Source organism: Prunus avium, chromosome 1 (genome assembly GCF_965620075.1).
Source record: "Prunus avium chromosome 1, drPruAviu1.hap1.1, whole genome shotgun sequence".
Classification (NCBI taxonomy): domain Eukaryota; kingdom Viridiplantae; phylum Streptophyta; class Magnoliopsida; order Rosales; family Rosaceae; genus Prunus; species Prunus avium.
In genome coordinates, this window is record NC_142284.1 from 39,203,030 (window position 1) to 39,226,450 (window position 23,421).

General features: G+C 38.3%; 6 protein-coding genes across 7 annotated transcripts; 3 read left to right on the forward strand and 3 right to left on the reverse strand.

Annotated features, from left to right (window-relative positions):
- The first annotated feature begins 3,121 nt into the window (after positions 1–3,121).
- On the forward strand, positions 3,122–5,652 carry NRT2.5 (nitrate transporter2.5). The gene is made up of 2 exons (XM_021947068.2): positions 3,122–4,794; positions 5,103–5,652. The coding sequence occupies exons 1-2, from the start codon at positions 3,650–3,652 to the stop codon at positions 5,470–5,472; spliced, it is 1,515 nt and encodes a 504-aa protein (XP_021802760.1). The 5' UTR covers positions 3,122–3,649; the 3' UTR covers positions 5,473–5,652.
- A 746-nt stretch (positions 5,653–6,398) lies between these two features.
- LOC110773583 (uncharacterized) lies at positions 6,399–6,878 on the reverse strand. The gene has a single exon (XM_021978104.1). It carries the CDS (start codon positions 6,876–6,878, stop codon positions 6,399–6,401), a length of 480 nt encoding a protein of 159 aa, XP_021833796.1.
- Positions 6,879–8,445: 1,567 nt separating this feature from the next.
- On the reverse strand, positions 8,446–11,082 carry LOC110773594 (Pectin lyase-like superfamily protein). The gene is made up of 7 exons (XM_021978119.2): positions 10,764–11,082; positions 10,481–10,612; positions 10,099–10,290; positions 9,766–9,973; positions 9,309–9,390; positions 9,067–9,175; positions 8,446–8,991 (listed from the first exon to the last, which is right to left on the reverse strand). Exons 1-7 carry the CDS (start codon positions 11,034–11,036, stop codon positions 8,575–8,577), a joined length of 1,413 nt encoding a protein of 470 aa, XP_021833811.1. The 5' UTR covers positions 11,037–11,082; the 3' UTR covers positions 8,446–8,574.
- Positions 11,083–13,818: 2,736 nt separating this feature from the next.
- Positions 13,819–17,059, forward strand: LOC110773574 (cysteine-rich RLK (RECEPTOR-like protein kinase) 3). Its single transcript, XM_021978095.2, has 7 exons — positions 13,819–14,881; positions 15,089–15,202; positions 15,295–15,434; positions 15,532–15,742; positions 15,842–16,076; positions 16,168–16,312; positions 16,414–17,059. Exons 1-7 carry the CDS (start codon positions 14,122–14,124, stop codon positions 16,744–16,746), a joined length of 1,938 nt encoding a protein of 645 aa, XP_021833787.1. The 5' UTR covers positions 13,819–14,121; the 3' UTR covers positions 16,747–17,059.
- A 722-nt stretch (positions 17,060–17,781) lies between these two features.
- LOC110773596 (cysteine-rich receptor-like protein kinase 2) lies at positions 17,782–22,001 on the forward strand. 2 transcript variants are annotated; one of them, XM_021978121.2, is made up of 8 exons: positions 17,782–18,003; positions 19,133–19,954; positions 20,044–20,157; positions 20,269–20,408; positions 20,522–20,732; positions 20,830–21,064; positions 21,168–21,323; positions 21,424–21,620. In XM_021978121.2, the coding sequence occupies exons 2-8, from the start codon at positions 19,195–19,197 to the stop codon at positions 21,476–21,478; spliced, it is 1,671 nt and encodes a 556-aa protein (XP_021833813.2). In that variant the 5' UTR covers positions 17,782–18,003; positions 19,133–19,194; the 3' UTR covers positions 21,479–21,620. The 2 variants fall into 2 exon arrangements, with proteins under 2 accessions (XP_021833813.2, XP_088103223.1); XM_088247097.1 differs by having other exon boundaries at positions 17,791–18,003; positions 21,168–21,318; positions 21,424–22,001.
- Positions 21,829–23,200, reverse strand: LOC110745193 (2-phytyl-1,4-beta-naphthoquinone methyltransferase, chloroplastic-like). Its single transcript, XM_088247098.1, has 4 exons — positions 22,924–23,200; positions 22,764–22,825; positions 22,560–22,659; positions 21,829–22,305 (listed from the first exon to the last, which is right to left on the reverse strand). Exons 1-4 carry the CDS (start codon positions 23,057–23,059, stop codon positions 22,208–22,210), a joined length of 396 nt encoding a protein of 131 aa, XP_088103224.1. The 5' UTR covers positions 23,060–23,200; the 3' UTR covers positions 21,829–22,207.
- Between the last annotated feature and the right edge of the window lie 221 nt (positions 23,201–23,421).

A 23,421-nucleotide genomic window follows, 5' to 3' on the forward strand; every position in this document is an offset into this window, starting at 1 on the left:
AAAGCCAAGAGGTGAGCAGATAAGTGAAAAATAAACAGTGGCACTAAACTGCAAAACCAATGATGATATGGGCTATTTTTTGCTTAATTCATATTCAGTTTCTAAAGACAAAATGTGAGAAGAAGAAAGATGAGGTTCAAATTATATTTCCAAAAAGGTGATTTGAAAAGGAAAGACAATAGGTGAACAGATGAATGAAAAAGAAACGAAGATATTAAACTGCAAAACCAATGATGATGTGGGCTATTTTTAGCTTCATATTCGATTTCTAAAGACAAAATGTGAGAAGAACAAAGACGAGGTTCAAATTATATTTCCAAAAAGCTGACATGAGAAAGATAGAAAAGAGGTGAGAAGATGAGTAAAAAAGAAACGACAGTATTAAACTGCAAAACCAATGATGATGTGAGCTATTTTTTGCTTCATATTCAATTTCTAAAGACAAAATGTGAGAAGAAGAAAGATGAGGTTCAAATTATATTTCCAAAAAGGTGATTTGAGAAGGAAAGACAATAGGTGAACAGATGAATGAAAAAGAAACGAAGATATTAAACTGCAAAACCAGTGATGATGTGGGCTATTTTTAGCTTCATATTCGATTTCTAAAGACAAAATGTGAGAAGAACAAAGACGAGGTTCAAATTATATTTCCAAAAAGCTGACATGAGAAATATAGAAAAGAGGTGAGAAGATGAGTGAAAAAGAAACGACAGTATTAAACTGCAAAACCAATGATGATGTGAGCTATTTTTAGGTTTACATTTAGGTTCTAAAGACAAAATGTGAGAATAACATAGACAAGAGGCTTCAATTCTGTTTCCAAAAAGGTGATCTAAGAAGGAAATATAAGAGGTGAGCAGATGAGTGAAAATGAAACTGCGGTACTAAAATGCAAAACCAATGATGATATGAGCTATTTTAGCTTTATGTTTTATTTCCAAAAACGTGAGACAAAATATAAAAGACGATCAAATTATATTCAAATAAACATGACGTGAGAAAGAAAGACAATAGATGGGAAGTGAGTGAAAAAGAAAGTAAAGCTTAAAAGCAAATAGTCTTAAAACATGAAAACCTAATTGTGATCGTGAGCCATTTTAGGTTTTACAATCTATTTGAAATACGTGAATATAATCAAATCTAGCATTACTAAGGTAAGGTAATAGATGTGAATCATGATTCAATTGCTGATAAGTGTAAAATTAATCTTGCTTTTTAATGCTTTTATGTTAAAACAACATGTCACAAATTTATTAATATAAGTATTAATCATGTGGGATATGCAACATCACTTAGGACGCTGATTTGGAAGGCTAAAGTGCATTGCAATTTGTTTGCTTGCTGGCTAGGTGATTAAAAGGATTATATGTTTGTTTGTTTCTATCTTTTCTTGCAGATTACTCTCATTGCTAAGAATTCTTTTCGGTAAATGGAGGACCAGAGAAAGAAGTTTGAGTTCGTTGAAACGTTTCATCGTAAAAATGATAAACGAAATGGGGTCATTGGTTCTGCGATTTGTTTTTATAGTTTCAAGTTTAATTATAAAATTTCTCAAAAATTATATGAGGAGTATTTATATTTTGATCCTTACGAGCCACCTATAAATGTGGTGTTTGTAAAAGTTGCTGGACAAAATGCAAAAAACAGTATTTGAAAGGAATTGTGCAGTTACTGATGGTGTTGTTTTATGGCCGTGGACGTATTTGTTCTCCCAACAAAAGCAATTTCCCACATTGCTTGATGATACCGAGTTGAGGGAGGGAATTTGGAGTCTATGGATTGCTTTGAACACAATCTTAAATAGTTGACGAATATGGTGAACAATGGTTATTATGATGAGCTTAAACTATCCATTAAGATTAGCGATGGTCGTCTTAATGACTTTTGGTGTGATTCTATAAGGTAGTTAGTTAGATTTTGTCTTTGTTGTTAAAACTGGTTATAGTTTAGTTTAGTTTTTTTTATTTTTTGGGTCAACGCACTGGCGGACCCAATCAAGGACAACTATGGGCAACTGCCCACCCTTACAAAAAAAGCTTCAGCCGCATAATCCCACTTAAATTCATTATTTTTAATTATTTTTAGGTCATTCTCAAGTAAAGCCCCCACATAGCTCATTCAATACATACACTTTAAGCTCAAAGCCTATATCAAAAAAGAAAAACCCTAAACCCTATGTTAAAAAATAAGAATAGAGATCCCACCAAGTTCACTCATTTTGTAATTTTGTGGAGAACTCAGCCGCCAAACTCGTTATTTGACAAAAGTCTGCAGCCCAACAAATCAAACTCGCTACTTCAATTGATTTTACAGGTTAGTACTTAGTTGTTTTTTACAAACTAATTTCATTATATTCGGCTTGCTCAACTTTACCCGAATGATTTTTCTACACAAGAATTTGAGGTACTTAAAGATCAACTTCAAACTTATATTGATGATATGCATTCCAACACCAACTTTTCAGAATTACAAGGTATTGCTGCTCTTGCAAAAAAACTAGTTGAGACAAAAAAGGACAAGGCATATCTACTAGTTTATCTTCTCATAAAATTGGTGTTAACACTTTTAGTTGCAACAACTTCAGTAGAAATGACATTCTTTGCTATGAACATTGTGAAGAACAGAATGCGTAGTCGAATGGAAGACTAATGGATGAATGATTGCTTGGTAGTATATATTGAAAAAGACATATTTAATAGTATTGATAATGAACTTATTATGCAACGTTTTCAGAATACGAAAAGTTGAGTACAATTGTAAATTTACTTATTAAACAATGCTATTAATATTCAAAGTTTGAAATATTTTTTGTTTGATTATATATTGGTTGAATTTTTTTAAGCCCCTAAATGAACGAAAGTTTGGATCCGCCACTGGATCAATGGTTATAGTTTAGTTTAGTTTAGTTTTAAATTTAATCGTATTTGATATAAATTCTTCTGTATGAATTGATTGTCGGTATTTGATTTGTTGTGTACGTCACATCCTAGACTTTCTGTGGCTTGGATGGTTAAGGGCTCAAGACCTGAAGGCCCTATACTATCCTTCACCGCCCACTATGCCATGTGTGAAATCAAGCTCCAAAGTCAAACGCACATTAAAATTTGATAGAAGAGGAATCTCTTACTCAGGCAGGAAGGAACTGCACTGGATTCCATCCCTGTGTCTGTAAGAAGGCAACCGCTCCAAGGCTCCAAATTAATAAGTCAATGCCAAGCCCAACTTGTTCATCAAATTCCAAAATCCTTGGCATTTGTGAATCTTAATTCCACCAAACGTTACACTCAAAACTTGAAACACACTTCCTGCCAACCACTACCCTCCAAGTCTTTTGATCAATTCAACTTTAATTCCCCTGCAACTTCAAGCCACAGTGAAAGGGTGGGACTCGGCGGATTCACAAAGTTTCAAGCTCCAAAACCATGCCTTTCGAGGCCTACAGAAGGCCACACCTCCCTTTTGTCGTCAATACTATTTACAAGTAATAGTCAAAACACAAGAAAAGCAAAAGCTTGGAACTTTTGTTTGTATGTATCTTCTGTAAGGCAACAGCCGGCCTTACCCAGTATCCAGAACCAGTTACCAATTTCTTGTTCCTGCTTTTTTTTTTTCAAGCTCTTTTCTTGTTTCCGATCAAAGGGTAGAAAAAATGGAAGTGGAGGGCAGTGTGATGGGAACCCAGTCTCCAAAATTTGCTCTGCCTGTGGACTCTGATCACAAGGCCACCGAGTTCAGATTGTTTTCCATAGCCAAACCCCACATGCGAGCGTTTCACTTGTCCTGGTTTTCCTTCTTCCTCTGCTTTGTCTCCAGCTTCGCCGCGCCACCTCTCATTCCTATCATACGTGACAACCTCAATCTAACGGCTACCGACATCGGTAATGCCGGGATAGCTTCAGTTTCTGGTGCAGTGTTTGCAAGAATAGCCATGGGAACTGCCTGTGACTTATTTGGACCGCGGCTTGCCTCTGCCTCGCTCATCCTCCTCACTGCACCAGCAGTCTTTTTCACTTCCATAGCCTCATCTCCAATCTCTTTCCTCCTCGTGCGTTTCTTCACAGGCTTCTCTTTGGCCACTTTCGTCTCGACCCAATTCTGGATGAGCTCCATGTTCTCACCTCCAGTCGTTGGCACAGCCAATGGAGTTGCAGGCGGATGGGGAAACTTGGGTGGTGGAGCAACGCAGCTGATCATGCCCCTTGTTTTTGACGTCATCAAGAACATTGGCGCTGCCAAGTTCACAGCTTGGAGGATCGCCTTCTTCATCCCTGCCCTGTTTCAGGCGCTTTCAGCATTTCTTATTCTGATATTTGGTGAGGACATGCCAGACGGGAACTTCCATGGCCTGCAGAAATCTGGGGAGAAGCCAAAAGACAAATTCTCAAGCGTCTTCTATCATGGGGTTACAAATTACAGAGGGTGGATTTTGGCTTTGACTTATGGATATTGCTTTGGGGTTGAGCTGGCAGTGGACAACATAATAGCAGAGTACTTTTATGACAGATTCAATCTGAATCTCCATACTGCAGGGATCATAGCAGCAACTTTTGGATTGGCAAATATTGTTTCTAGGCCTGGAGGAGGGATTCTGTCAGATGTAGTGGCAAAGAGGTTTGGGATGAGGGGCAGGTTGTGGACGTTGTGGATTGTACAAACCTTTGGAGGTGTCCTCTGTGTTATTCTTGGGCAGGTGAATTCTTTGACTGCATCCATTGCTGTGATGATTTTGTTCTCCTTCTTTGTCCAAGGTGCTTGTGGGCTTACATTTGGGGTGGTTCCTTTTGTCTCGAGAAGGTAAATTTTTTTCACAAATATTTATTCGATAATTTAAGTTTTTCAATTTCCCTAGGTTTTTTTTTTCATGAGAAAGATTTGCTAACTAAAAGCAAGTCAAGCAATATTAATTATGTAGCAGAGAATAGCTAATTGATCACAGAAAGTTAGAAACATCGATCGAAGTGTTAGTTTTCATGAAAGAAATTTATGTTGACCCCCTCTACCTCAACTGTCAGAGTGGAGAGATGAAAACTTTGACACGTTACATTGTTTAGTAGCTACATTATTGTGTAATCATGCGACACAATTTCCATACTTTTTTTCAGATCATTAGGGGTCATATCTGGTATGACAGGAGGAGGTGGAAATGTGGGTGCGGTTCTGACCCAACTGATATTCTTCAAAGGATCAAAATATTCAAAAGAAACAGGCATAACTCTAATGGGGATCATGATCATCTGTTGTACCCTCCCAATGACTTTGATTTACTTCCCACAATGGGGTGGCATGTTCTCTGGTCCATCTGAAAAGAAGCTCACAGAAGAAGACTACTACGTGTCTGAGTGGAGTTCGAAGGAGAAGGACAAAGGGTTTCATCAGGCAAGTGTAAAGTTTGCTGAGAACAGCAGAAGTGAAAGAGGAAAACATGACTCTGTAACCAGGCCCTCTGATGAGACTTCACCACCGCATGTGTGAAGCTTCAGACACAAAAAGCTCGGAAATCTCTGCATGTTTATAGCTTTTAAAGTTGATCAAGTACTGTTTTAGTTTAAGCAAAATGAAAAGTTTCCTTTAGGTGTCAATATTTGTTAAAGCAAGAAAGTTTATGTGGTTAATTGTGTCAAACATTTGTTTCAAATGGGTGATTTTTATATTGCCTAACAGAGCCAAAGCAAAACCAAAGCAATTTAAGTCCAATAAGGAGCTAGAATTATGCACCAAACAACTTGATGATGATTTGGACTTGAACATTCAATTTGGCATGAAATTTACCTACCTCTCTAGACTCTACTCATCAAAAGCCTTGACCATCATCCTCCTAATGTAAGCCTAGAAAACACAAGAGACTAGATTCCCAAATGTTTGACAGTTTTTGGGCATATACGACCAAATAAACCAAAAAGTTTTGCGCCATATTATGGACCTTTCCGCTGTTTGTTTGGGCTATGGGTATTCTTGATAAGAATCAGCAATGCCTTGCTGGGCCCAGCTAGTTTTGCTTCTTCATTAACCCATCAACTCTTTTTACACAACGAAATCAAAATTTAAGCCCTTTCTTATTAATCAAAATATTAAAATTTATAAAAACTTAAAATTAATATAAGCTTCTTGGTTCAAAAGCAAAATTTGAATTTTTTTGAAAAATGTAGGTGCTCGAAACCTTTGATTTTGTATAATTAAATGGGTATATGCGCTTGAGTACTTTGAGAAAAATGTATGAGTATAAGGTGAACTTCATAATTGATAACATGAATAGTAACATCACGTATCGATGTGACCATAACTTATTTAGTTTTATATTATTGATAAAGTTTTATTTGATAACCTCACTTAATTTCTTCATCTCATATATGTATTACAAATTATTTTAGGCTAATCCATGAATAATCACAGCGGCGTCTTCAGGGAATGAATGTTGCTATATGCAAAGCATTGCTGGCAATGTGTTTGATGAGTTCATTCTGCTTGGCAATGGGGAATGGCTTCTCCATTTCCGCAAACGAGTCTTTGCATGCCTCGACGAAGCTCATAACCGCAGAGAGTTTGACGTTGAAGCTGCCTATGTCATGACTCTTGAGACTCCGCAGGCTCTCCTTGAGGCTGTAAAGGGCTTCGTCATACACGTACGTGCAAGTTGGAGAGTCCTTTTGGGGAAGCTTAGCAGCCGAACTTATTGCTTGCTTTGTCTCTGAAATCAGTCGGTTGACAGTTGCCTCCGCGGCGACATATGGGCTTTTCTCTCTTCCCACAACTGAGTGGCAGAGGGCTTCGTAGTTAGCTCCGGCGCATAGATCCATGCCCTGTCCATCAGCGTGGCCTGAGAGGAAGGCAAGAAAGAGCAGTGACAAAGAGATGAGCTGCTTGTTGACAGTGACACCCATTGTAATAACAAATTTTACTTTAAACCAATGAAACAATTGAATTTTCATTCATTTAACACATACAATATTGTATAATATTAAATATTAAATCACATTCAAAGCTACTACGATTCAAATAAATAATTTCATAGCATCATATCGACAAGCCACAATATTTTTTCAAGATGAAGTGAAGCCATCTCTTTGGTTTCGTCAAACGTTTTTCGCATTGGTTCAACCATATATAAGCTGCCACATACAGCCCACATGGTAATAAATTGTTGCCCACTTCGTCTTCTTTTCCTTTTCTACAATTTCCATTTTCAGTCACCATCTTACATGTTTTCCCATATTTTCCAAGGAAATGGGAACAAAATGTTGTGATTCTTGACTTATAGTTGAGGACATGTTTGGTGACTGAGATTGGATTGGATTATGAGGTAGAATTGGATTGCATTGGATTACATATTGAATTGGAAATAATAACACTAATCCAATGATGTGTTTGATACCATACATGATTATGGGGTTGAATTAATTGAAATGTGCTATTACACGAAGGATTAGACATACTCCAAATCTGACTTAATCCCAACATTTTGGTAGGTATAATCATACTACATTTGGCTTGTAGTAGGATTAGACATAATCCAATCCATGTTGTTTTTAGGCCATCAAACATTTGACGAGGATTATGAATCCTATCCAAGTATATAATCCAACTCACCAAACGGACCCTTATTGTTTGGTATGGCCTTCCGGTTTTATACAACTGCAAGCCCATCATTTATCTAAGTCATTCTTTGCCAAATGGCCATCGGCCAAACAATAAAATTCCAGACTTTGTAGTCGAGAAGAGGAAAGTTTCCCATCAAAATCACAACTCTTCTTAGCCAATATGGAAAAACATGTAACATGGCGAGGAGAGACTCAAGGACGTGATCACTAAGCAGACTGCATCATATCATGAGTAGCTAGCTATATATGCTTGAACCAATGTCAAAGAATTTTGAGGAACCAATTGGATCGGTTCACACTTTTTCTCATATCATGAGTAGGTGCATGATGAAAATTGAAACCCAAGGAAGCAGAAGAAATCTTTCTGATCCGTTGTGATTTTGAGCTCTTCTAAGAGAAACTTAACTGTTGCATATCTCTACAAGTTACCAAAATCTCTGTCAGCTAATAAACAATGACTTTCCGATTGAAAATAAAATAAAACTTGAGAAAGATGTAGGCTAAGAGTGGAGATGAACAAGTGAGTCTGTAAACAAATACTATATTTGATGAATGATCAAGAGACAGAAAGTAAAGACATCATCTTTATTATCTGTGCAAAAGTTTTTAGGCCATGCGCGTGCATTGAGGCCTAAAGGCTGCGTTGGACGGTGCCAGCACCCACCTCCTCTTCCACTATCAAAACCTAAGTCACCCACTCAAACGGGTCGATCTGGTTCTGGTTTCTCGTTCTAAAGTGGACACAACACAAATTTGAATAAACAATTCAAGCTTGGAAGCTTTTAGACCCTTTTACTCAGAACAAAGAAACTATTTTATTTATTATTTCATACAAAGTTCGAACTGAATTACACTACAATACCACAGAAAACATAAATTTTTTTAATATCTTTTTATACCATCCATCACCTTCAAACATAATTGTAAATATTTTTGTAGAAGGGAAGCTCAAAGAAGCCACTAAATCAAATAAATCTTTCTAACACATCTTCTCATGTGACCTTGCTATATGCTTGACTTGACCCCCATCCCTTCTCAAGCAGTAGTCTATGACTGAAGGAAGCAAGGGAGCTTTTGACTTCCCATAAGAGTTTCGACACAAATCAGATCGAAGTGATCTCGGGTCCCCGGTTGTGGGTTTAAGCTGGATATCAATAAGATCCACATCTGTGCATGGAGTGTCATTGCTACAAGCTAGACGAATAGGCTCCTTTGAATAATTCCCAATTATATTATCGTATTTAACACCTGAGATTGCCACAGCTCCTCTAATTTGGTTCTGGCACAAATGCTTCTTCATGTTGTCACAATAGTTTTGGTCTATCACTATAGGAACGCCCACATTGGAAACCTGGATGTTGGAGAATGATACATTCTTCACGGACCCCTTTCCCCCCTGCCCAAATTAAGGATTTAATAACATATGGATTTAATTAGTAAGTAATTAATTATCAACTTTAATTATACGTACCGGCCAAGTCTTGATCCTAACTCCTGATTGAGTATTCTCAAATGAAATGTTGTTCACGATGATGTTTGAGACACAAGCTACACTTCCGGCTTTTCCGAGTCCTCCTAGACTGTAATATGAGAAAGAAAGAAAGAAAGAAAACAAAATTTTATGCATCCTCGATAAAAAAAAAAACTCATATGTTTTCTATTGAAATTTAAACTAAGATCTAAAAAGGGTCAATGTATATGTATATGGGATACCTTATGCCATGGCCAGGGCCACATTTAATATGATGAATATGAACGTTAGAGCATCCTGTTTGTATGGATACACAGTCATCTCCTGTATAAAGAGAGAAACCACAAATTTTAGGATTTTATTAATGTGGAGCTCAAATATCAGGCATACAGAAGTCAAGTTGGCAAGTTGCACATTGTTTTTCTTGTGACCTGCAAATCCCTGCTTGCTTCAAAAGTTATTCTTGAGTGACAGTTTACAGTTTAAAAAAGTTTATGAGGCACCAGTTTATAAATGATTTTCTTCCTCGTACCAGTGACCTACCTATCTTTTTCAGTACAATTCCAAGTGCGCAATGCACCATCTAGGCACTGGGCACTGACTACTTTTTTTAGCACACATTTTCCACTTTTATTTTTATTTTTCAATTATTTATAAAAACAGAAGGATATTAATTATGGCTTGATTATTCTTACTTACCACAGCCAATAGTAGAATGGTGAATTTCCACGTTTTGTGTGTTCTGCAAGTGAATGCCGTCTGTATTTGGGCTATAATCTGGTGAAGTGATGGTAATGTTGTTCACTTTGATCCACGAAGAGTTGTCAAATTTTAAGTGGCACTGAGGGCTGTTTATGATTTTGATGTTTCGAACTGTGACCTCTGAGCTACAATAGAATCTCAAAGCCTGCATGTAGAAATAAGAAAAGAGAGAGAGCCTTTAAAACCATGTTGCATTGCATCTGATTTTTGATTTCTTTTCAAACAGTTTATAATGAGAAGGAGGAAAAGGCTCGAAAGAGAAATAATTACAGTGGGTTTCGTATCCGGAGTGTGCTTGGACCTCTTCTGCGCTTGTGAATTCCACCAGTCAGAGCCCTGGCCATCAACAATGCCAGTGCCCTGGACGGTGAAGTTACGAGCGTATTTGAAGTTTATCCATTGCAACAAACTGGATTCTGGCCAGGTACTTGCTTTTGAAGGAGCCAAGAGAGTTCCATCTATCTGTTGGAATTCCAAAATCACATTAATATTATTAGTTAGCTTTGCATGTTAAAGCATGGTTAAGTGAAAGAAGCATATTCACTTCTTACACTTCTTCATTTCTTTATTATTTCCTAATGCAGCATGAAATATATAGTTACTGAAATCTGATAAAGTGACAAGAAAAAAAGAGAGAGAAAACAAAATAAACCTGAAGAACAAGGTCAGGCATACAACCGCTGCCATTAAGAGTTATAGGCTGGATGAGGAACTTGAATCCTGAAGGGATTTCCACAGTTGCCCCTTTAACCCTGCAGGCAGCTTCCCATGCTGCTTCAAGTGCCTGATGGATTGGAATGCTCAATCAAATTAGAACATATGTTATTTCATTCTATTTATTTTCTCCAGCACACGCACACACACACACACACACACACACACAATTAATGCAAGCACACAAGAACATATATATGCACTTCCCAATGTTGTTTTACCTTCGAATCATCGGAGACTCCATCACCCTTGGCACCGAATGACAATACGGGGAAAATGGTAGACTGTTGGGGGTGAGGAGGGGCTGGAGCAGGGCCAGGCAAATGTGAATTATGAGTGTTATTGCCACTGGCGGCACCCTTTCCTTGATGATGTTTATGTGGTTTGCTCTTATTGGTATGATTTTTTCTTGCCTCAACTGAAGCTATAAGAAATGATAGAAAGGCAATAAAAAACAAGAAAAGTAGAGAAGATAAATTTTTGCTCCTCTTCATCTGTGTTTTAGGCTTCTATGTATGCTTGGAGCAGAGAGATATTGTCTCTAAGTTTCAGGAAGCACTCTGCTTGCAGCAGGGAGGGTAAGGTAGTTATAGGCAGTTTATAAACTTTATACAAGGGTCTTTTACGAAAACAACCTTGCTTGGATTCTAATATTCATGAACACCCTTCATTTCTAGCTAGCTAGCTTTTAAATTTAATTATGAGTTCTATATGCCTCTTCTACTGCACTAGGTGCCCTTTCTTTTCTTTTTTTTTTTTTTTTTTTTTGGGTTACAATATTTTATGATAGAATTTGGATTAATAATTATCTTTAAGTGATCTCTGAGTCATCTACAAGTATGCAGCTTAAATATTCTGCCATTTAAAATCTGTCTATCTTCAAGCAATAAGACTAGTGTAAAATGATGAGCCATTTAAGAACTATGTCCTGAAGAAACTATATGTGTTTCAGCTGCTTGATTTACTATGATTCAAAATTAATTATCCATCTGTGATCCATTATATATATTCCTACAAGCTTGAGCAAAATTAGCTGCCTTCCAAGTTATTACCCCTGATCTTTTTGCTATAACTAATCATGCAATTTCGGTTTCCATTAATCCTAGGTGATATATTCTCTCTTGTGTGCTTACGTACGATAAATTTTTGTAGATTCGAATACCCCAACTGGTTGGTGTACCATCCAATTCAATACACATGGGACATGTGGAAATATTTTATTTTTATGTCCTATGTGTATTGGACAATATTTCCACATGTCTCATGTGTATTGGAGTGTAAATCAGCTGGTGTACTGGGAACATACAAAAATTACTCTGTCGTCCTACGCGTGTCTCATAATTGGAAATTGGAGCTTCTTAATATAAGGACAAATCCATCATTTAGTTGAGTGGAAGCTAGATGAGGAAAGTAGTATATATATATTTTCAGATAGGAACTTGGATAACATTATTAAGCCTTAATTAATATTGTATTAATTTAACTAGTTCATAAGAAGGTGCTGAAACCTTAAAGGTATGAAAATGAATGATCTGGATTCCTCCAGCTGATAAATGGGGTTGTCATCCATTTAAAAACACAATTTAATTCTCGTTGAGCCCTGGCATGCAGTATATTATGAATAACCTGCAGCACCTAAACTTTCAGAATATTATATCAGAATTCTAAAATAGAACTCGAGTAAAAAGGTTGGTGGTCCAAGGTTTTTGTTGTTGTTGGAGTAATATAAATAACATAGAGCACAGAGAGAATGTTCATCAAACCAAACCTAGCAAACCAGATTGCAGAGCAAGGATGGAAAAAAGGAGAGTTTGATTGGCAAAGTGATGGATTCTTAATATCTTTTTGTTTTTGGAATGCATAAAACAAATAAAAGGAGTGGCAGGTTTTCTAGTTACAAGTTGGAGAATATGGAGGCCCCATTGGCCATTACAATTCTGATGCCTTTAGTTTAAGAGAACATGGTTCGCACGTTCATGTATAAAAAGGGAAAGAACTGAAAAAGGCTGTGTGTTATATAAGCAGGAAATGTTTAGGGCTTTTTTCTGAAGCTCTACCCTTTGTCTCTGTCTTCTTCTCGCACGCCGTGGGCCACACGTGGGGCCGGTCGGTGCCATTAATTTATGCAGCTCCTATCATTATTGCGGCCGGTTTTTCTGCTTCCCCTCTCCCTCCCCTTCCTCTTAAACACAAAATGTTAAGGGGTATGTTATCCAACTTTCTCTTTTAATCTTCTTTTCCCTTCTCCTCATATCATGTGTCATTATCGTCTTACACTTAAAATAGATTCATAGACCATGGTTGCACAAATATTAAGAAAAATGATACATGTTGTAAGAAAAAGAGAATATTCAAATAAGAATGTTGCTAGCAGCATTAACTTCAAACATTATGAGCAATTAAGAATTATGATTGTGACATTGTTGTTGTGTTAGTCGTAACTCACCATTGATTTTGATCCGCGTTAATCCAAACATTCTTCATTGTTTTGGTTTTGTGTACTAATTTGTATGACAAGTACAAATCTTCAGTTGATCTATTTTGTATTGATATTGTGTTTATGTGTAAAAGAAACTAGGTTGTTTTAAGATTTAATTAAATATTTTTTCCATATAAGTCATAAATCCTAAATCACTTAAGTAATAATGCTCAAACGCTAAAGTTAATAAAGTTAATACGATGTTAATCACTCGTTTAGACTTGCTCCATAATATAATTTTATAATTCAAAAAGTAAGTGGGGGCTCAGATCATGCAATAGAATTACATTGTAGAGTGCGCCAAAACATGTGGTTAACTTACTAATTGATCAGAAGATTAAAGTGCAAGATTGACACCAAAACATTTGTCATTGTTAATTGACACCGCAAAGAGAAATACAAGCCGTTCTTTCGTTTGGGCCTGAAAAAACAAATACGAAGCTTGAGCCATGTTGATGACTATGGAAACACTCATTTTAGATTGGGCCTCGTATCCATTAGCCATTTGATATCCGGTTCCGGTAATGCTGGGATACGACATGTCGAATACGCCTCTTACTACGACATGTCGAATACCCATTGAGTCATTGACTGTCAAATTGTCAACGACGAAAGCTAGCTCTTTTGTCTTTATCCGAGGCTCAGAAGACCGGAAAGCTCCTTCTCATTTCGTAGTTCTTCGTTCTTCTTCCGTGCGCGGGTTGATCTCCCGTCTTCGTCTTCTAACAGCAGCGATTGACGGTTGACTTTGACTTTCTCAGAAAACGCAGCAGTAGCGATATACCATTACCTAGCTGTCATTTACACCCAACAAGCTCCTATAACCAGACCCCACGCCATCACCTGGCTCCACACATCCACAGTCAATTCACCATCACCAACTGGTTATTCTCTCACTGACAATCACATTCCTTCTTCCTGTGGTTATTCTATCACTGACAATCACATTCCTTCTTCCTGTGGTTGGTGGATGCTACTGTTGATTAACCAGTTTTCTCATTTAGAAAAGAACGACCCCATTTCCATGACATCTTCTTCAATTCCAAACGGCCCCAGAATAGATTTTGAATGATTTTCGCAACTTTGCACCAAACTTCAACATGTCCAAGAACTGTGTGCTGCTTTTGCTCCTTCCTCTGTTTTTTCTTGTAAAGACTGCTCATTCTGACCCAAGAGCCACAGAGGCAGCGCTGATGTGCACCAACGAGACTGCTTTGATGGCAGATAGGCAAACCTTCGTAGCCAACTTCTTGGCAACCATGGATGCAGTGACTCCTCAGATTGCTGTCCAAAGATACGCAGCTGTTGTCAATGGAACCGGGAATAACACCGTCTACGCTTTCGGCGAGTGCATGAAGGACCTCTCAAAACAAGACTGCGATGTCTGCTTTGCTCAGTGCAAGACCCAGATTTTGAGGTGCCTCCCATTTCAGAAAGCAACTCGTGGGGGCCGGCTTTTCTACGATGGGTGCTATTTGAGGTACGATGACTTCAATTTCTTCAACCAAAGCTTGAGCGCCCAAGACACCTCTGTTTGCGGGGGCACAGGTTTTGGTGGGAACCAGAGTGTTTTCAAGGACAATGCTTTGAGGTTGGTGAGGAACTTGAGTTTCGTGGCGCCGAAGAATGATGGGTTTTCTGTTGGGTTTGTGGGTCAGGGGAATGAGACGGTTTATGGGTTGGCTCAGTGTTGGGAGTTTGTGAATGGGTCTGCTTGTGAAGAGTGTTTGGCTGACACAGTTGTGAGAATTGGGTCGTGCCCACCAAAAGCAGAAGGGAGGGTCTTGAATGCTGGTTGCTACTTGAGGTATTCGACTCAGAAGTTTTATAGTAACAATACAAGCACTGCAGGAAATGGAGGTTAGTTTGGTTTTCTTGGCTTTTACTTTTTGTCTGTGTTATTTTGATACAAAGAACTGGAATTGGATTGAGATTTCGAATGTAAATCGATTTCGAAGTTTCATGTATTGAATTGTAAAGACTTTTGAAATTCGGTTTTCTGTTGTGAATGCTCCAAATCTGTTCCTGAGTAATAATGTTCAATGTTGGCATGCAAATGTTTGTTAGGACGCCGCGGCTTGGCCATAATTTTGGCTGTAACATCTGCTGTTTTTGCTGTTGTGCTGAGTATTTTTTCGGTTGCTTTCTTTACAAGGAAGAAAATACTGAAGAGGAGGAAAGGTACCGAGGTTTGGCTTGAAGTTCTAATAGATTCCATCTTTAAGCACTGAATTCATTTTTGTTTTCTAATTTTAATGCCACATTTGCTTCAGAGAAAAAGCAATTAGGTCCTCTGTTGGCCACTGTGAATAAGTCCCAACTCAATTTTTCATATGAAGTTCTTGAAAGGGCCACCAATTACTTTCATGATTCTAACAAGCTTGGACAAGGAGGGTCCGGTTCCGTTTACAAGGTAGTTTCGTGGATTTTCTTTCTGTTGGAGGGATTTGGATATAAGTAATGTGGAATGGATTCAATTGACTTGGTGAATTTCTTTATGAACAACACAGGGAGTTTTGCCAGATGGGAAGGTTGTTGCCATAAAGAGGCTGTTCTTCAATACAAGGCAATGGGTGGATCATTTCTTCAATGAAGTCAATTTGATTAGTGGGATCCATCATAAAAATCTTGTAAAGCTATTGGGGTGCAGCATTACAGGCCCTGAAAGCCTTCTTGTTTATGAGTATGTCCCAAATCAAAGCCTTCATGATTATTTTACTGGTAATTTTCTCTTCTCTGTCCTGTTTTGGGGAAGACAATTGGTTTTTGTCATCAGTCCATTTACTTGTTCTTGCTATTCATCCCTTGAATGATTTTTAGTGAAAAATAATGTCGAGCCGCTGAGGTGGGAGTTGAGGTATAAAATCATATTGGGCACAGCTGAGGGTTTGGCCTATCTTCATGAAGAATCAAAAGTGAGGATTATTCATAGGGATATAAAACTGAGCAACATTCTGTTGGATGAGGACTTCATGCCGAAGATTGGTGATTTTGGACTTGCTAGATTATTTCCTGAAGATAAAACTCACATCAGCACTGCCATTGCTGGCACATTGTAAGTTGAGCACCTGCTTTTGTTTTTCTTTGCTGCTTCATAGATGTGCTTATGGTTTCTAATGTAGAGCATTTAAAATTTGCTTCTCTAGAGGCTATATGGCTCCAGAGTATGTCGTTCGTGGCAAGTTGACGGAGAAGGCAGACGTTTACAGTTTTGGAGTTCTTGTCATCGAAGTCGTTTGTGGAAAGAGGAACAACTGCTACATTCCAAATTCAGTTTCAATTCTACACATGGTAAACGAATATATTTTGCATATGTTCTCTTGTAATCGACTTACAGTTTATGAAACTTAAGCAAATATTAACCTATTTCTTATGTTTTCGTATCATAAAAGGCTTGGGACCTTTATGGAACGGGTAGGCTATGCAGTGCTGTTGATCCACTCCTAGAGGGTAAGTTTGAAGAAGAAGAGGCATCTAGATTACTTCAAATTGGGCTACTTTGTGTACAAGCCTCTGCAGAGCTGCGTCCAGCAATGTCATTAGTTGTGAAAATGCTGATCGAAAATCCCGAGATTCCTCAACCAACACAGCCACCATTTCTCAACTCTGGCAGTGCAGAATTCGGCAGACAAATTCCCTCAGGGACTTTCAATACTCTGCCCGACTCTAACAACACACACTCTTCAAGGAATAGCATGACTCAAAGCTGGATTGAGCCCAGATGAACTTTTTCTACACACAGCGTTAGTGTTCATCCTAAGCTCACAAGACCCAGTTCACCAAACCAGCATTTCAGAATTTCATCTCCAACTTTCCAGGACTTGTATTTCTCCTATTTGTTTCCTTCAAGAGAGATGATGAGCAAGTTCAAGTGATGTAGGAGCTGAAACAGTCAAATTGCAATCAAATTTTGTGTACCTTGTATATGTTTTACAACATCGGTAGAGCAGAATGTCCTATATATGTAAAATGTGCTGTAAAGAAATATTTGGGAGTATATATATTACTAATATTACCATGCAGGCAGAAGTTACCAAAGTAATCCTCTGTTTTTCTTCTTATATATTTATATAGTTGTTCTCCTATGTGGATGTCCGGATTGGAGAAAATCTGTATATATATAAAATTGGCTTGATCAATATTTTCAAATGTCGGTGATAATTTTAATGAAACAACCGTCCTAAAGTCAAAATAAAGAAAAGTAACCTAAAGAACAATAGATGCCAGCTCTGGTTTAAATATAGGCACATGGAGAAGCGGCAGCAGCTCTACCGTTTTCAAGCAACGCGTTGCCCTTTTTCTTTGTAAAACACAATTTGGTGTACAATGTCATTTGTCTGATATACAAAAGACTTCTTCAAACAAACATATTTTCAGGGTTGATCACGGAAACAAAAGAAGAACATTTAAAATAACAAATGGGAGGGCTCGCAACATTTTAAATGTGCAGTGTTGCTTGCCCACTTGCCCTTCAGGTAACAAAGAATGAATTGAAACAACACCTAGTTGCTATTTTCTTTTTCTTTTAAAATAACAATTGTAACAACAACAACACTAACAATATTATTAACAACATTAATTCTTCCCCACTTGGACATTGTTTATCACTTAAGACTGAATGGTTATCTCTCGAATGTTGTTCTAGCAACTGTTGGTTCTTTGCAATGGCCAAGGGTCAAAAACAAAACACAAAACTCAAAAAACTTTGAATATTTATTCTAAAGTGTGCCGCCAGTTGGATGGATTTTCAGTCCTAGACCGCGTCGTTTCCACTTTGTCCCCTCCTCAGTCTTTAGTCTTTGCTTCTCAGGTTTCAATTCAACTTGAACAAATTTAGACGAAAATCTTTCGTCTCTCTAGACTCTACTTGCTGTCCCTCACTCTTGACTTGTGATATAAATTGCCCTTCTATCTGTTTCGCTTAGCTTCATCTCTCCCGGAACTCCAAGTTTCAGCTCACCGATCCAATGCAACAACAAAAGGTATGTACACATTTATGTATGTGTTGTTTTTGGAAATCCATTTTCATGGATTCAAAGCTATCATTTTTGTCGCCTTTCAATGGAGTGATACGAAATCCTTGATACTTTGGTATATTTCTATCTGTAATTATACTTTACTTACAGTTCATGCAGTTTGTTGAATCCCAGTTCCAATGTCTTCAACATAGTTTTTTGTTTACTTTACATTAATTAGACATTCAATTTAAGGATATATATATAGTTCATATATATTTTGTGCTGGTCTCTGTTTTTCTCTTCTCTTTTCTTTTGTGCCATAATAACCGATGCTGCTTAACATCTTGCCCTTCTGTTCAGTCACCTGAGACCGGTATAGAAAGTCAGCAGTTTAGACGTTGACCGTTAGCTGTTGATGGCAACGGTGTGGTGGGGATGGGTAGGGTCTCATCTTGTTGGACATTTATTTGTGTAGGTTAGCTGAGCTCCGAGAGCTGTGGTGTTCTCAAGCTTCACGTTCCCTCTATAATTTAATACCGACGTTTATTTCTAGAATCGTCATCTTCACCTTCATCCAAAATTCTGGGACCCAACTTGAAATTCTTGTGGGGTCCCTTCTTGTTCTTGTTATAGCGATGATTGATTTCAATTTTCATCCAAAAGCCAATTAAAGGGGGCTGATAGAAACGTTTCATCTTCCAGAATTGGCCGTGAAAGTGTGAACCCAGATAAAAACTTTGGGGCTGCAACAATTTTATGGTGACAGATCCAATCCAAGAGACCTGCCCTTTTGACTTAAGATGTCCAGCAAAATGAACCAACCACCTGCTCAAAACTTTAAAGACGGTGCCTAAATAAATATGAATGCTATCTATGTCCTTTCACTTTCACACCCTGATCATGATGATTTTGGTCCAACCCATCTTTCCTCCTGGACTAACCACCCATCTCAATGAGAAAGATGCTTATTTGATCAAAATATGGATTGAATTTCAAAGATTATTGTATAAAAGGCATTTGTTGGAGTTGGACAAAGCATATTTCACTGAAATATTACAATTGCTGTTTTGATTGATCTACTGGGGGTCTATGTTGTAATGCCATCTGTCACTCTGTTATAACTCTAATTCCATTTTGCCCAATTGTCAAACAGCTTCATATAAAGTGGATGGAGGTAGCTGCCCATTAACTCAAAGTTCCCATTTCATCTCAAAAATGAAGAAATGCAGCATCTCAGTCATTTCCCAACATCTTCTTCTCCTGAAGATCCTGCTGCTACTAGGAATGGCTCTAGGAGATCCAAGAACCCAGACGGTCCAAATCATGTGCGGCAACCAACGGGAGCACAACACAACTGTGTATGTTCCAAACTTTGTGAGCACAATGGAAAACATCAGTGAACAAATGCGAACTTCTGGTTTTGGAGTGGCAAGGACTGGTTCAGGCCCTGACACCAACTATGGCCTAGCTCAATGCTATGGTGATCTTTCTCTTCTAGACTGTGTGCTATGCTACGCTGAGGCACGTACGGTGCTTCCCCAATGCTTTCCTTACAATGGGGGTCGGATTTACCTAGACGGTTGCTTCATGAGGTCAGAAAACTACACGTTTTATGAGGAGTTTAGAGGATCAGACGACAGGGCTGTGTGCGGGAACACTACGAGGAAGAGTACGGCGTTCGAAGAATCAGCAAGGCAGGTTGTGCAGCGTGCAGTTGAATCTGCTCCAAGCAACGGAGGGTATGCAAGGGGTGGGGTGAGTGTTAGTGGGACGGGGAACGAATCAGCTTATGTGTTGGCCGATTGCTGGAGAACTTTAGATGAGAACTCTTGCAGGAAATGTCTGGAAAATGCGTCTGTATCAATGTTGGGATGCTTGCCTTGGTCTGAGGGGAGAGCATTATACACAGGGTGCTTCATGAGGTACTCAGATAGAGATTTTCTCAACAAGGAAGTGGGGAATGGAAGTTCTAGAGGTAAAAAGGGATGCTGCCCTTTTTTCTTGACCTGTTATAGCGAAAAGTTTGGCTTGATCATGATAAATTTTACATTGATGACTTTGCAGGTACCATAATTGTGATAGTAGTGTCAGTTATCAGCTCCTTGGTGGTTTTGGTAGTTGGAGTAGCTATTGGATTTTATATCTGGAAGCACAGATACATACAAAAGAAACGCAGAGGTAAAAAAAAAAGGCTTTGTTTCCCATATGTTATTGCTTCCAGAAAGTAAATTTATTGGACATGAAGGTCAACCCCCAACTCTGTTCTCATGAGCATTGGTAATTCTGCAGGATCAAATGATGCAGAAAAGTGGGCAAAAACCCTCAATGACAGCAGCTTAAACTTCAAGTACTCAACAATTGAAAAGGCCACGGGATCTTTCGACATTGCCAACAAGCTTGGACAAGGAGGTTTTGGAACAGTTTATAAGGTACCCTTTCTTTAATCCTATATCTTTCAATGCCTCTCTCTCTCTCACTGCAACAGAACATATCTAGGATTATCAAACACATAGTCAGAAACTAAGTGGTTTTCTCCTTGCAGGGAGTTCTGGCTGATGGGAGAGAGATTGCTGTGAAGAGGCTTTTCTTTAACAACAGACACAGAGCAGCAGATTTCTATAATGAAATCAACATTATAAGCAGCGTGGAACACAAAAACTTGGTCAGGCTGTTGGGTTGTAGTTGCGCTGGACCCGAAAGCCTTCTCGTCTATGAATACCTGCCCAACAGGAGTCTTGACCGCTTCATCTTCGGTAATTTCATAACTTTTATGTTATTTAAACCAGTCTTAATGACGTGATATTTCATGCAATGCATGTTATCTTAAATTTTTTCAACAAATTTGAACAGATCAAGAAAGAGGCAAAACGCTAAACTGGGACAAGAGATATGAGATCATTGTTGGGACAGCAGAAGGCTTAGTCCACCTTCACGACAACTCGAAAACAAGGATCATTCACAGAGACATAAAAGCCAGCAACATCCTTTTGGATTCAAGGCTACGAGCTAAGATTGCAGATTTCGGGTTGGCTAGGTCTTTCGAGGAAGATAAGAGCCACATCAGCACAGCCATTGCAGGAACATTGTAAAAATATATACATACAAACTCATTTTGGAATTGTCTTTGAACACAAACATATCACACCATGAAAAACGTTTAGCTTACTGGTTTTTGTAATTAATCTCAGGGGATACATGGCTCCAGAGTACCTAGCCCATGGCCAGCTGACAGAGAAGGTAGATGTCTACAGTTTTGGAGTGCTTATATTGGAGATAGTCACTGGAAGGCAGAACAACAGGAGCAAATCTGCAGAGTACTCAGACAGCATAGTCACAATTGTAAAGTTCGCAATAAATTCTTCAATTTTTTTTTCCAATCATAAAACAATTTGGATTTTGTCCTTGTACTTACTTTATCACTCCTGTGTTTATTTGGCTAAACAGACTTGGAAGCACTTTCAAGCAGGGGCTACAGAGGAACTATACGACTCAAATTTAATGCTGCAGAATTGCAATGACGATGTTAAGGATGAGATACTGAGAGTGGTGCAAATAGGACTTCTATGCACCCAAGAGAGTCCCTCTTTACGACCCACAATGTCAAAGGCACTGCAGATGCTAACAAAGAAGGAGCAGCACCTTCCTGCACCCGCCAATCCACCTTTTATAGATGAAAAGACCATGGAACTGAATGACACCGGCGACGATCCGGGTTACCCTCTAAATGCAGATGGTGCTTCTTCAGTTGCTAGTGTTTCACATAGTTCTTTCTATCCCAGGTGACCACAAGAGATGGAAAAGAAAGGTTTCTCAAAATTCCAGAGTCGCACTTCGTTTTTCCAGTGAAGGAGCCCAGGAATCTCAAGTAACAACTTGGCCCTGCTCAGCTCAATAGGAAGACACATCTAATGAGGGGGCATATTTTGAGCCACTGTGATAAATTGCAAAGTGGCATTCGAGGATTTGTAGATATACCAAGAATGGTTGAGCCAGACTTTTAAATAAAGAAATTTTTTTTCTCATTTTTCAGAATCATGCAGTATATAGTCAATATTACCATTCTCACTTGTTAGAAGTAAAATTGATCATTAGTAATGCTCTTAAAGATTGTTATTCACAGCTATGAGAGAATAATTGAAAGGAAATGTTCAAGTCCAACATCATTCCTCTCTACCAAAGGCACATGTCATGTTCAACAAAACACAATCTGAAAGATAATACACAAGATTTAACGGGTGGCTAGGTTCCCCATGAGGCTTCCACCAATCTCATAATATCTGGCATTGGAAAAACCTACATCTAAAGCCAGCTCTTCCAACTCCTTACCTGTATTCATAGAGAACTTTTAATCAACAAACTAGTACCTTTCCTTATCCATCTTATTAAGCCAATGCACAATGGCCTCCAAATTTTGCCAAGGCATTCAAATTCACTACATTTGAAGATGGATTATATAAACGCAGTAGTACAAAGAGAGCTTTAAATTATCAAAACAACTTCAGTGCAGGTGCCTTAAAACTAACAGGTAACCAAAATAAAGAGCAAAAAGCATGATGCTGTGTTGATCAAGATGAATGCACCTGTCAGAAATTCCCTGATTGAACTCTTTAAGTATTTGTAATCCTCTGCAAGGCCAAAGCCAGAAGCCACAGGTACAACAACATTGTCAATCATCAATTCCTAGCAAAGGTTGAAACATCCAGCACTCTCAGTTTGTCATGTTGCTAACAATACAAAAACATTGACCAAATTATCAAAAACTCAAAATTTCTGGCTATGAATACCTGAGTAAAGGCAATAACTGGATTGGTGCTTTTATTAAAGTCAAGCATAGATACTCTTGAGCCTGTAAACACCAGCAAGAATGAGAAACAGTAAACCACAACCAACAACTACAATGCGAGAGAGAGAGAGAGAGAGAGAGAGAGAGAGAGAGAATGGAACCTGCTTTTGAAACTCTAAACATTTCCTGCATGGCCTTATGTTTGTCTACTACATTTCTCAGACCATAACCCATCTTGATGGCATCAAAGTGACCATCAGAAAATGGCAAATCAATTGCATCGCCTTCAACCCACATAAGATGCAATGCATAACATGATTGATCATCCTGAATTCAAGTTCAAAACTTTTTTAGTTGATCGACCACTAGATTTACCAGTGCTCACTCAATGTTCGTGTAGAAGGCTTTTGACATCAACTTTGATGCCTAGAAAACATCATCCTCCTAAGGCCATCCCCAATGGTTGGGGCTCTAAAAAGGGTTTATAGAGCCCTATTTAGAGCTCCGATGGAATCTTTGGGGCTCTAAAGGAATCTCTCCCACAATGGGAGGCTCTATATTCATGGCGGGCTCTATATTTTTTTATGATGTAATTTGATTTATGTGGTTTTTTTTTTTTGGTTAACTATTTTACTTTAATGTTTGTTCATGTTATGTTA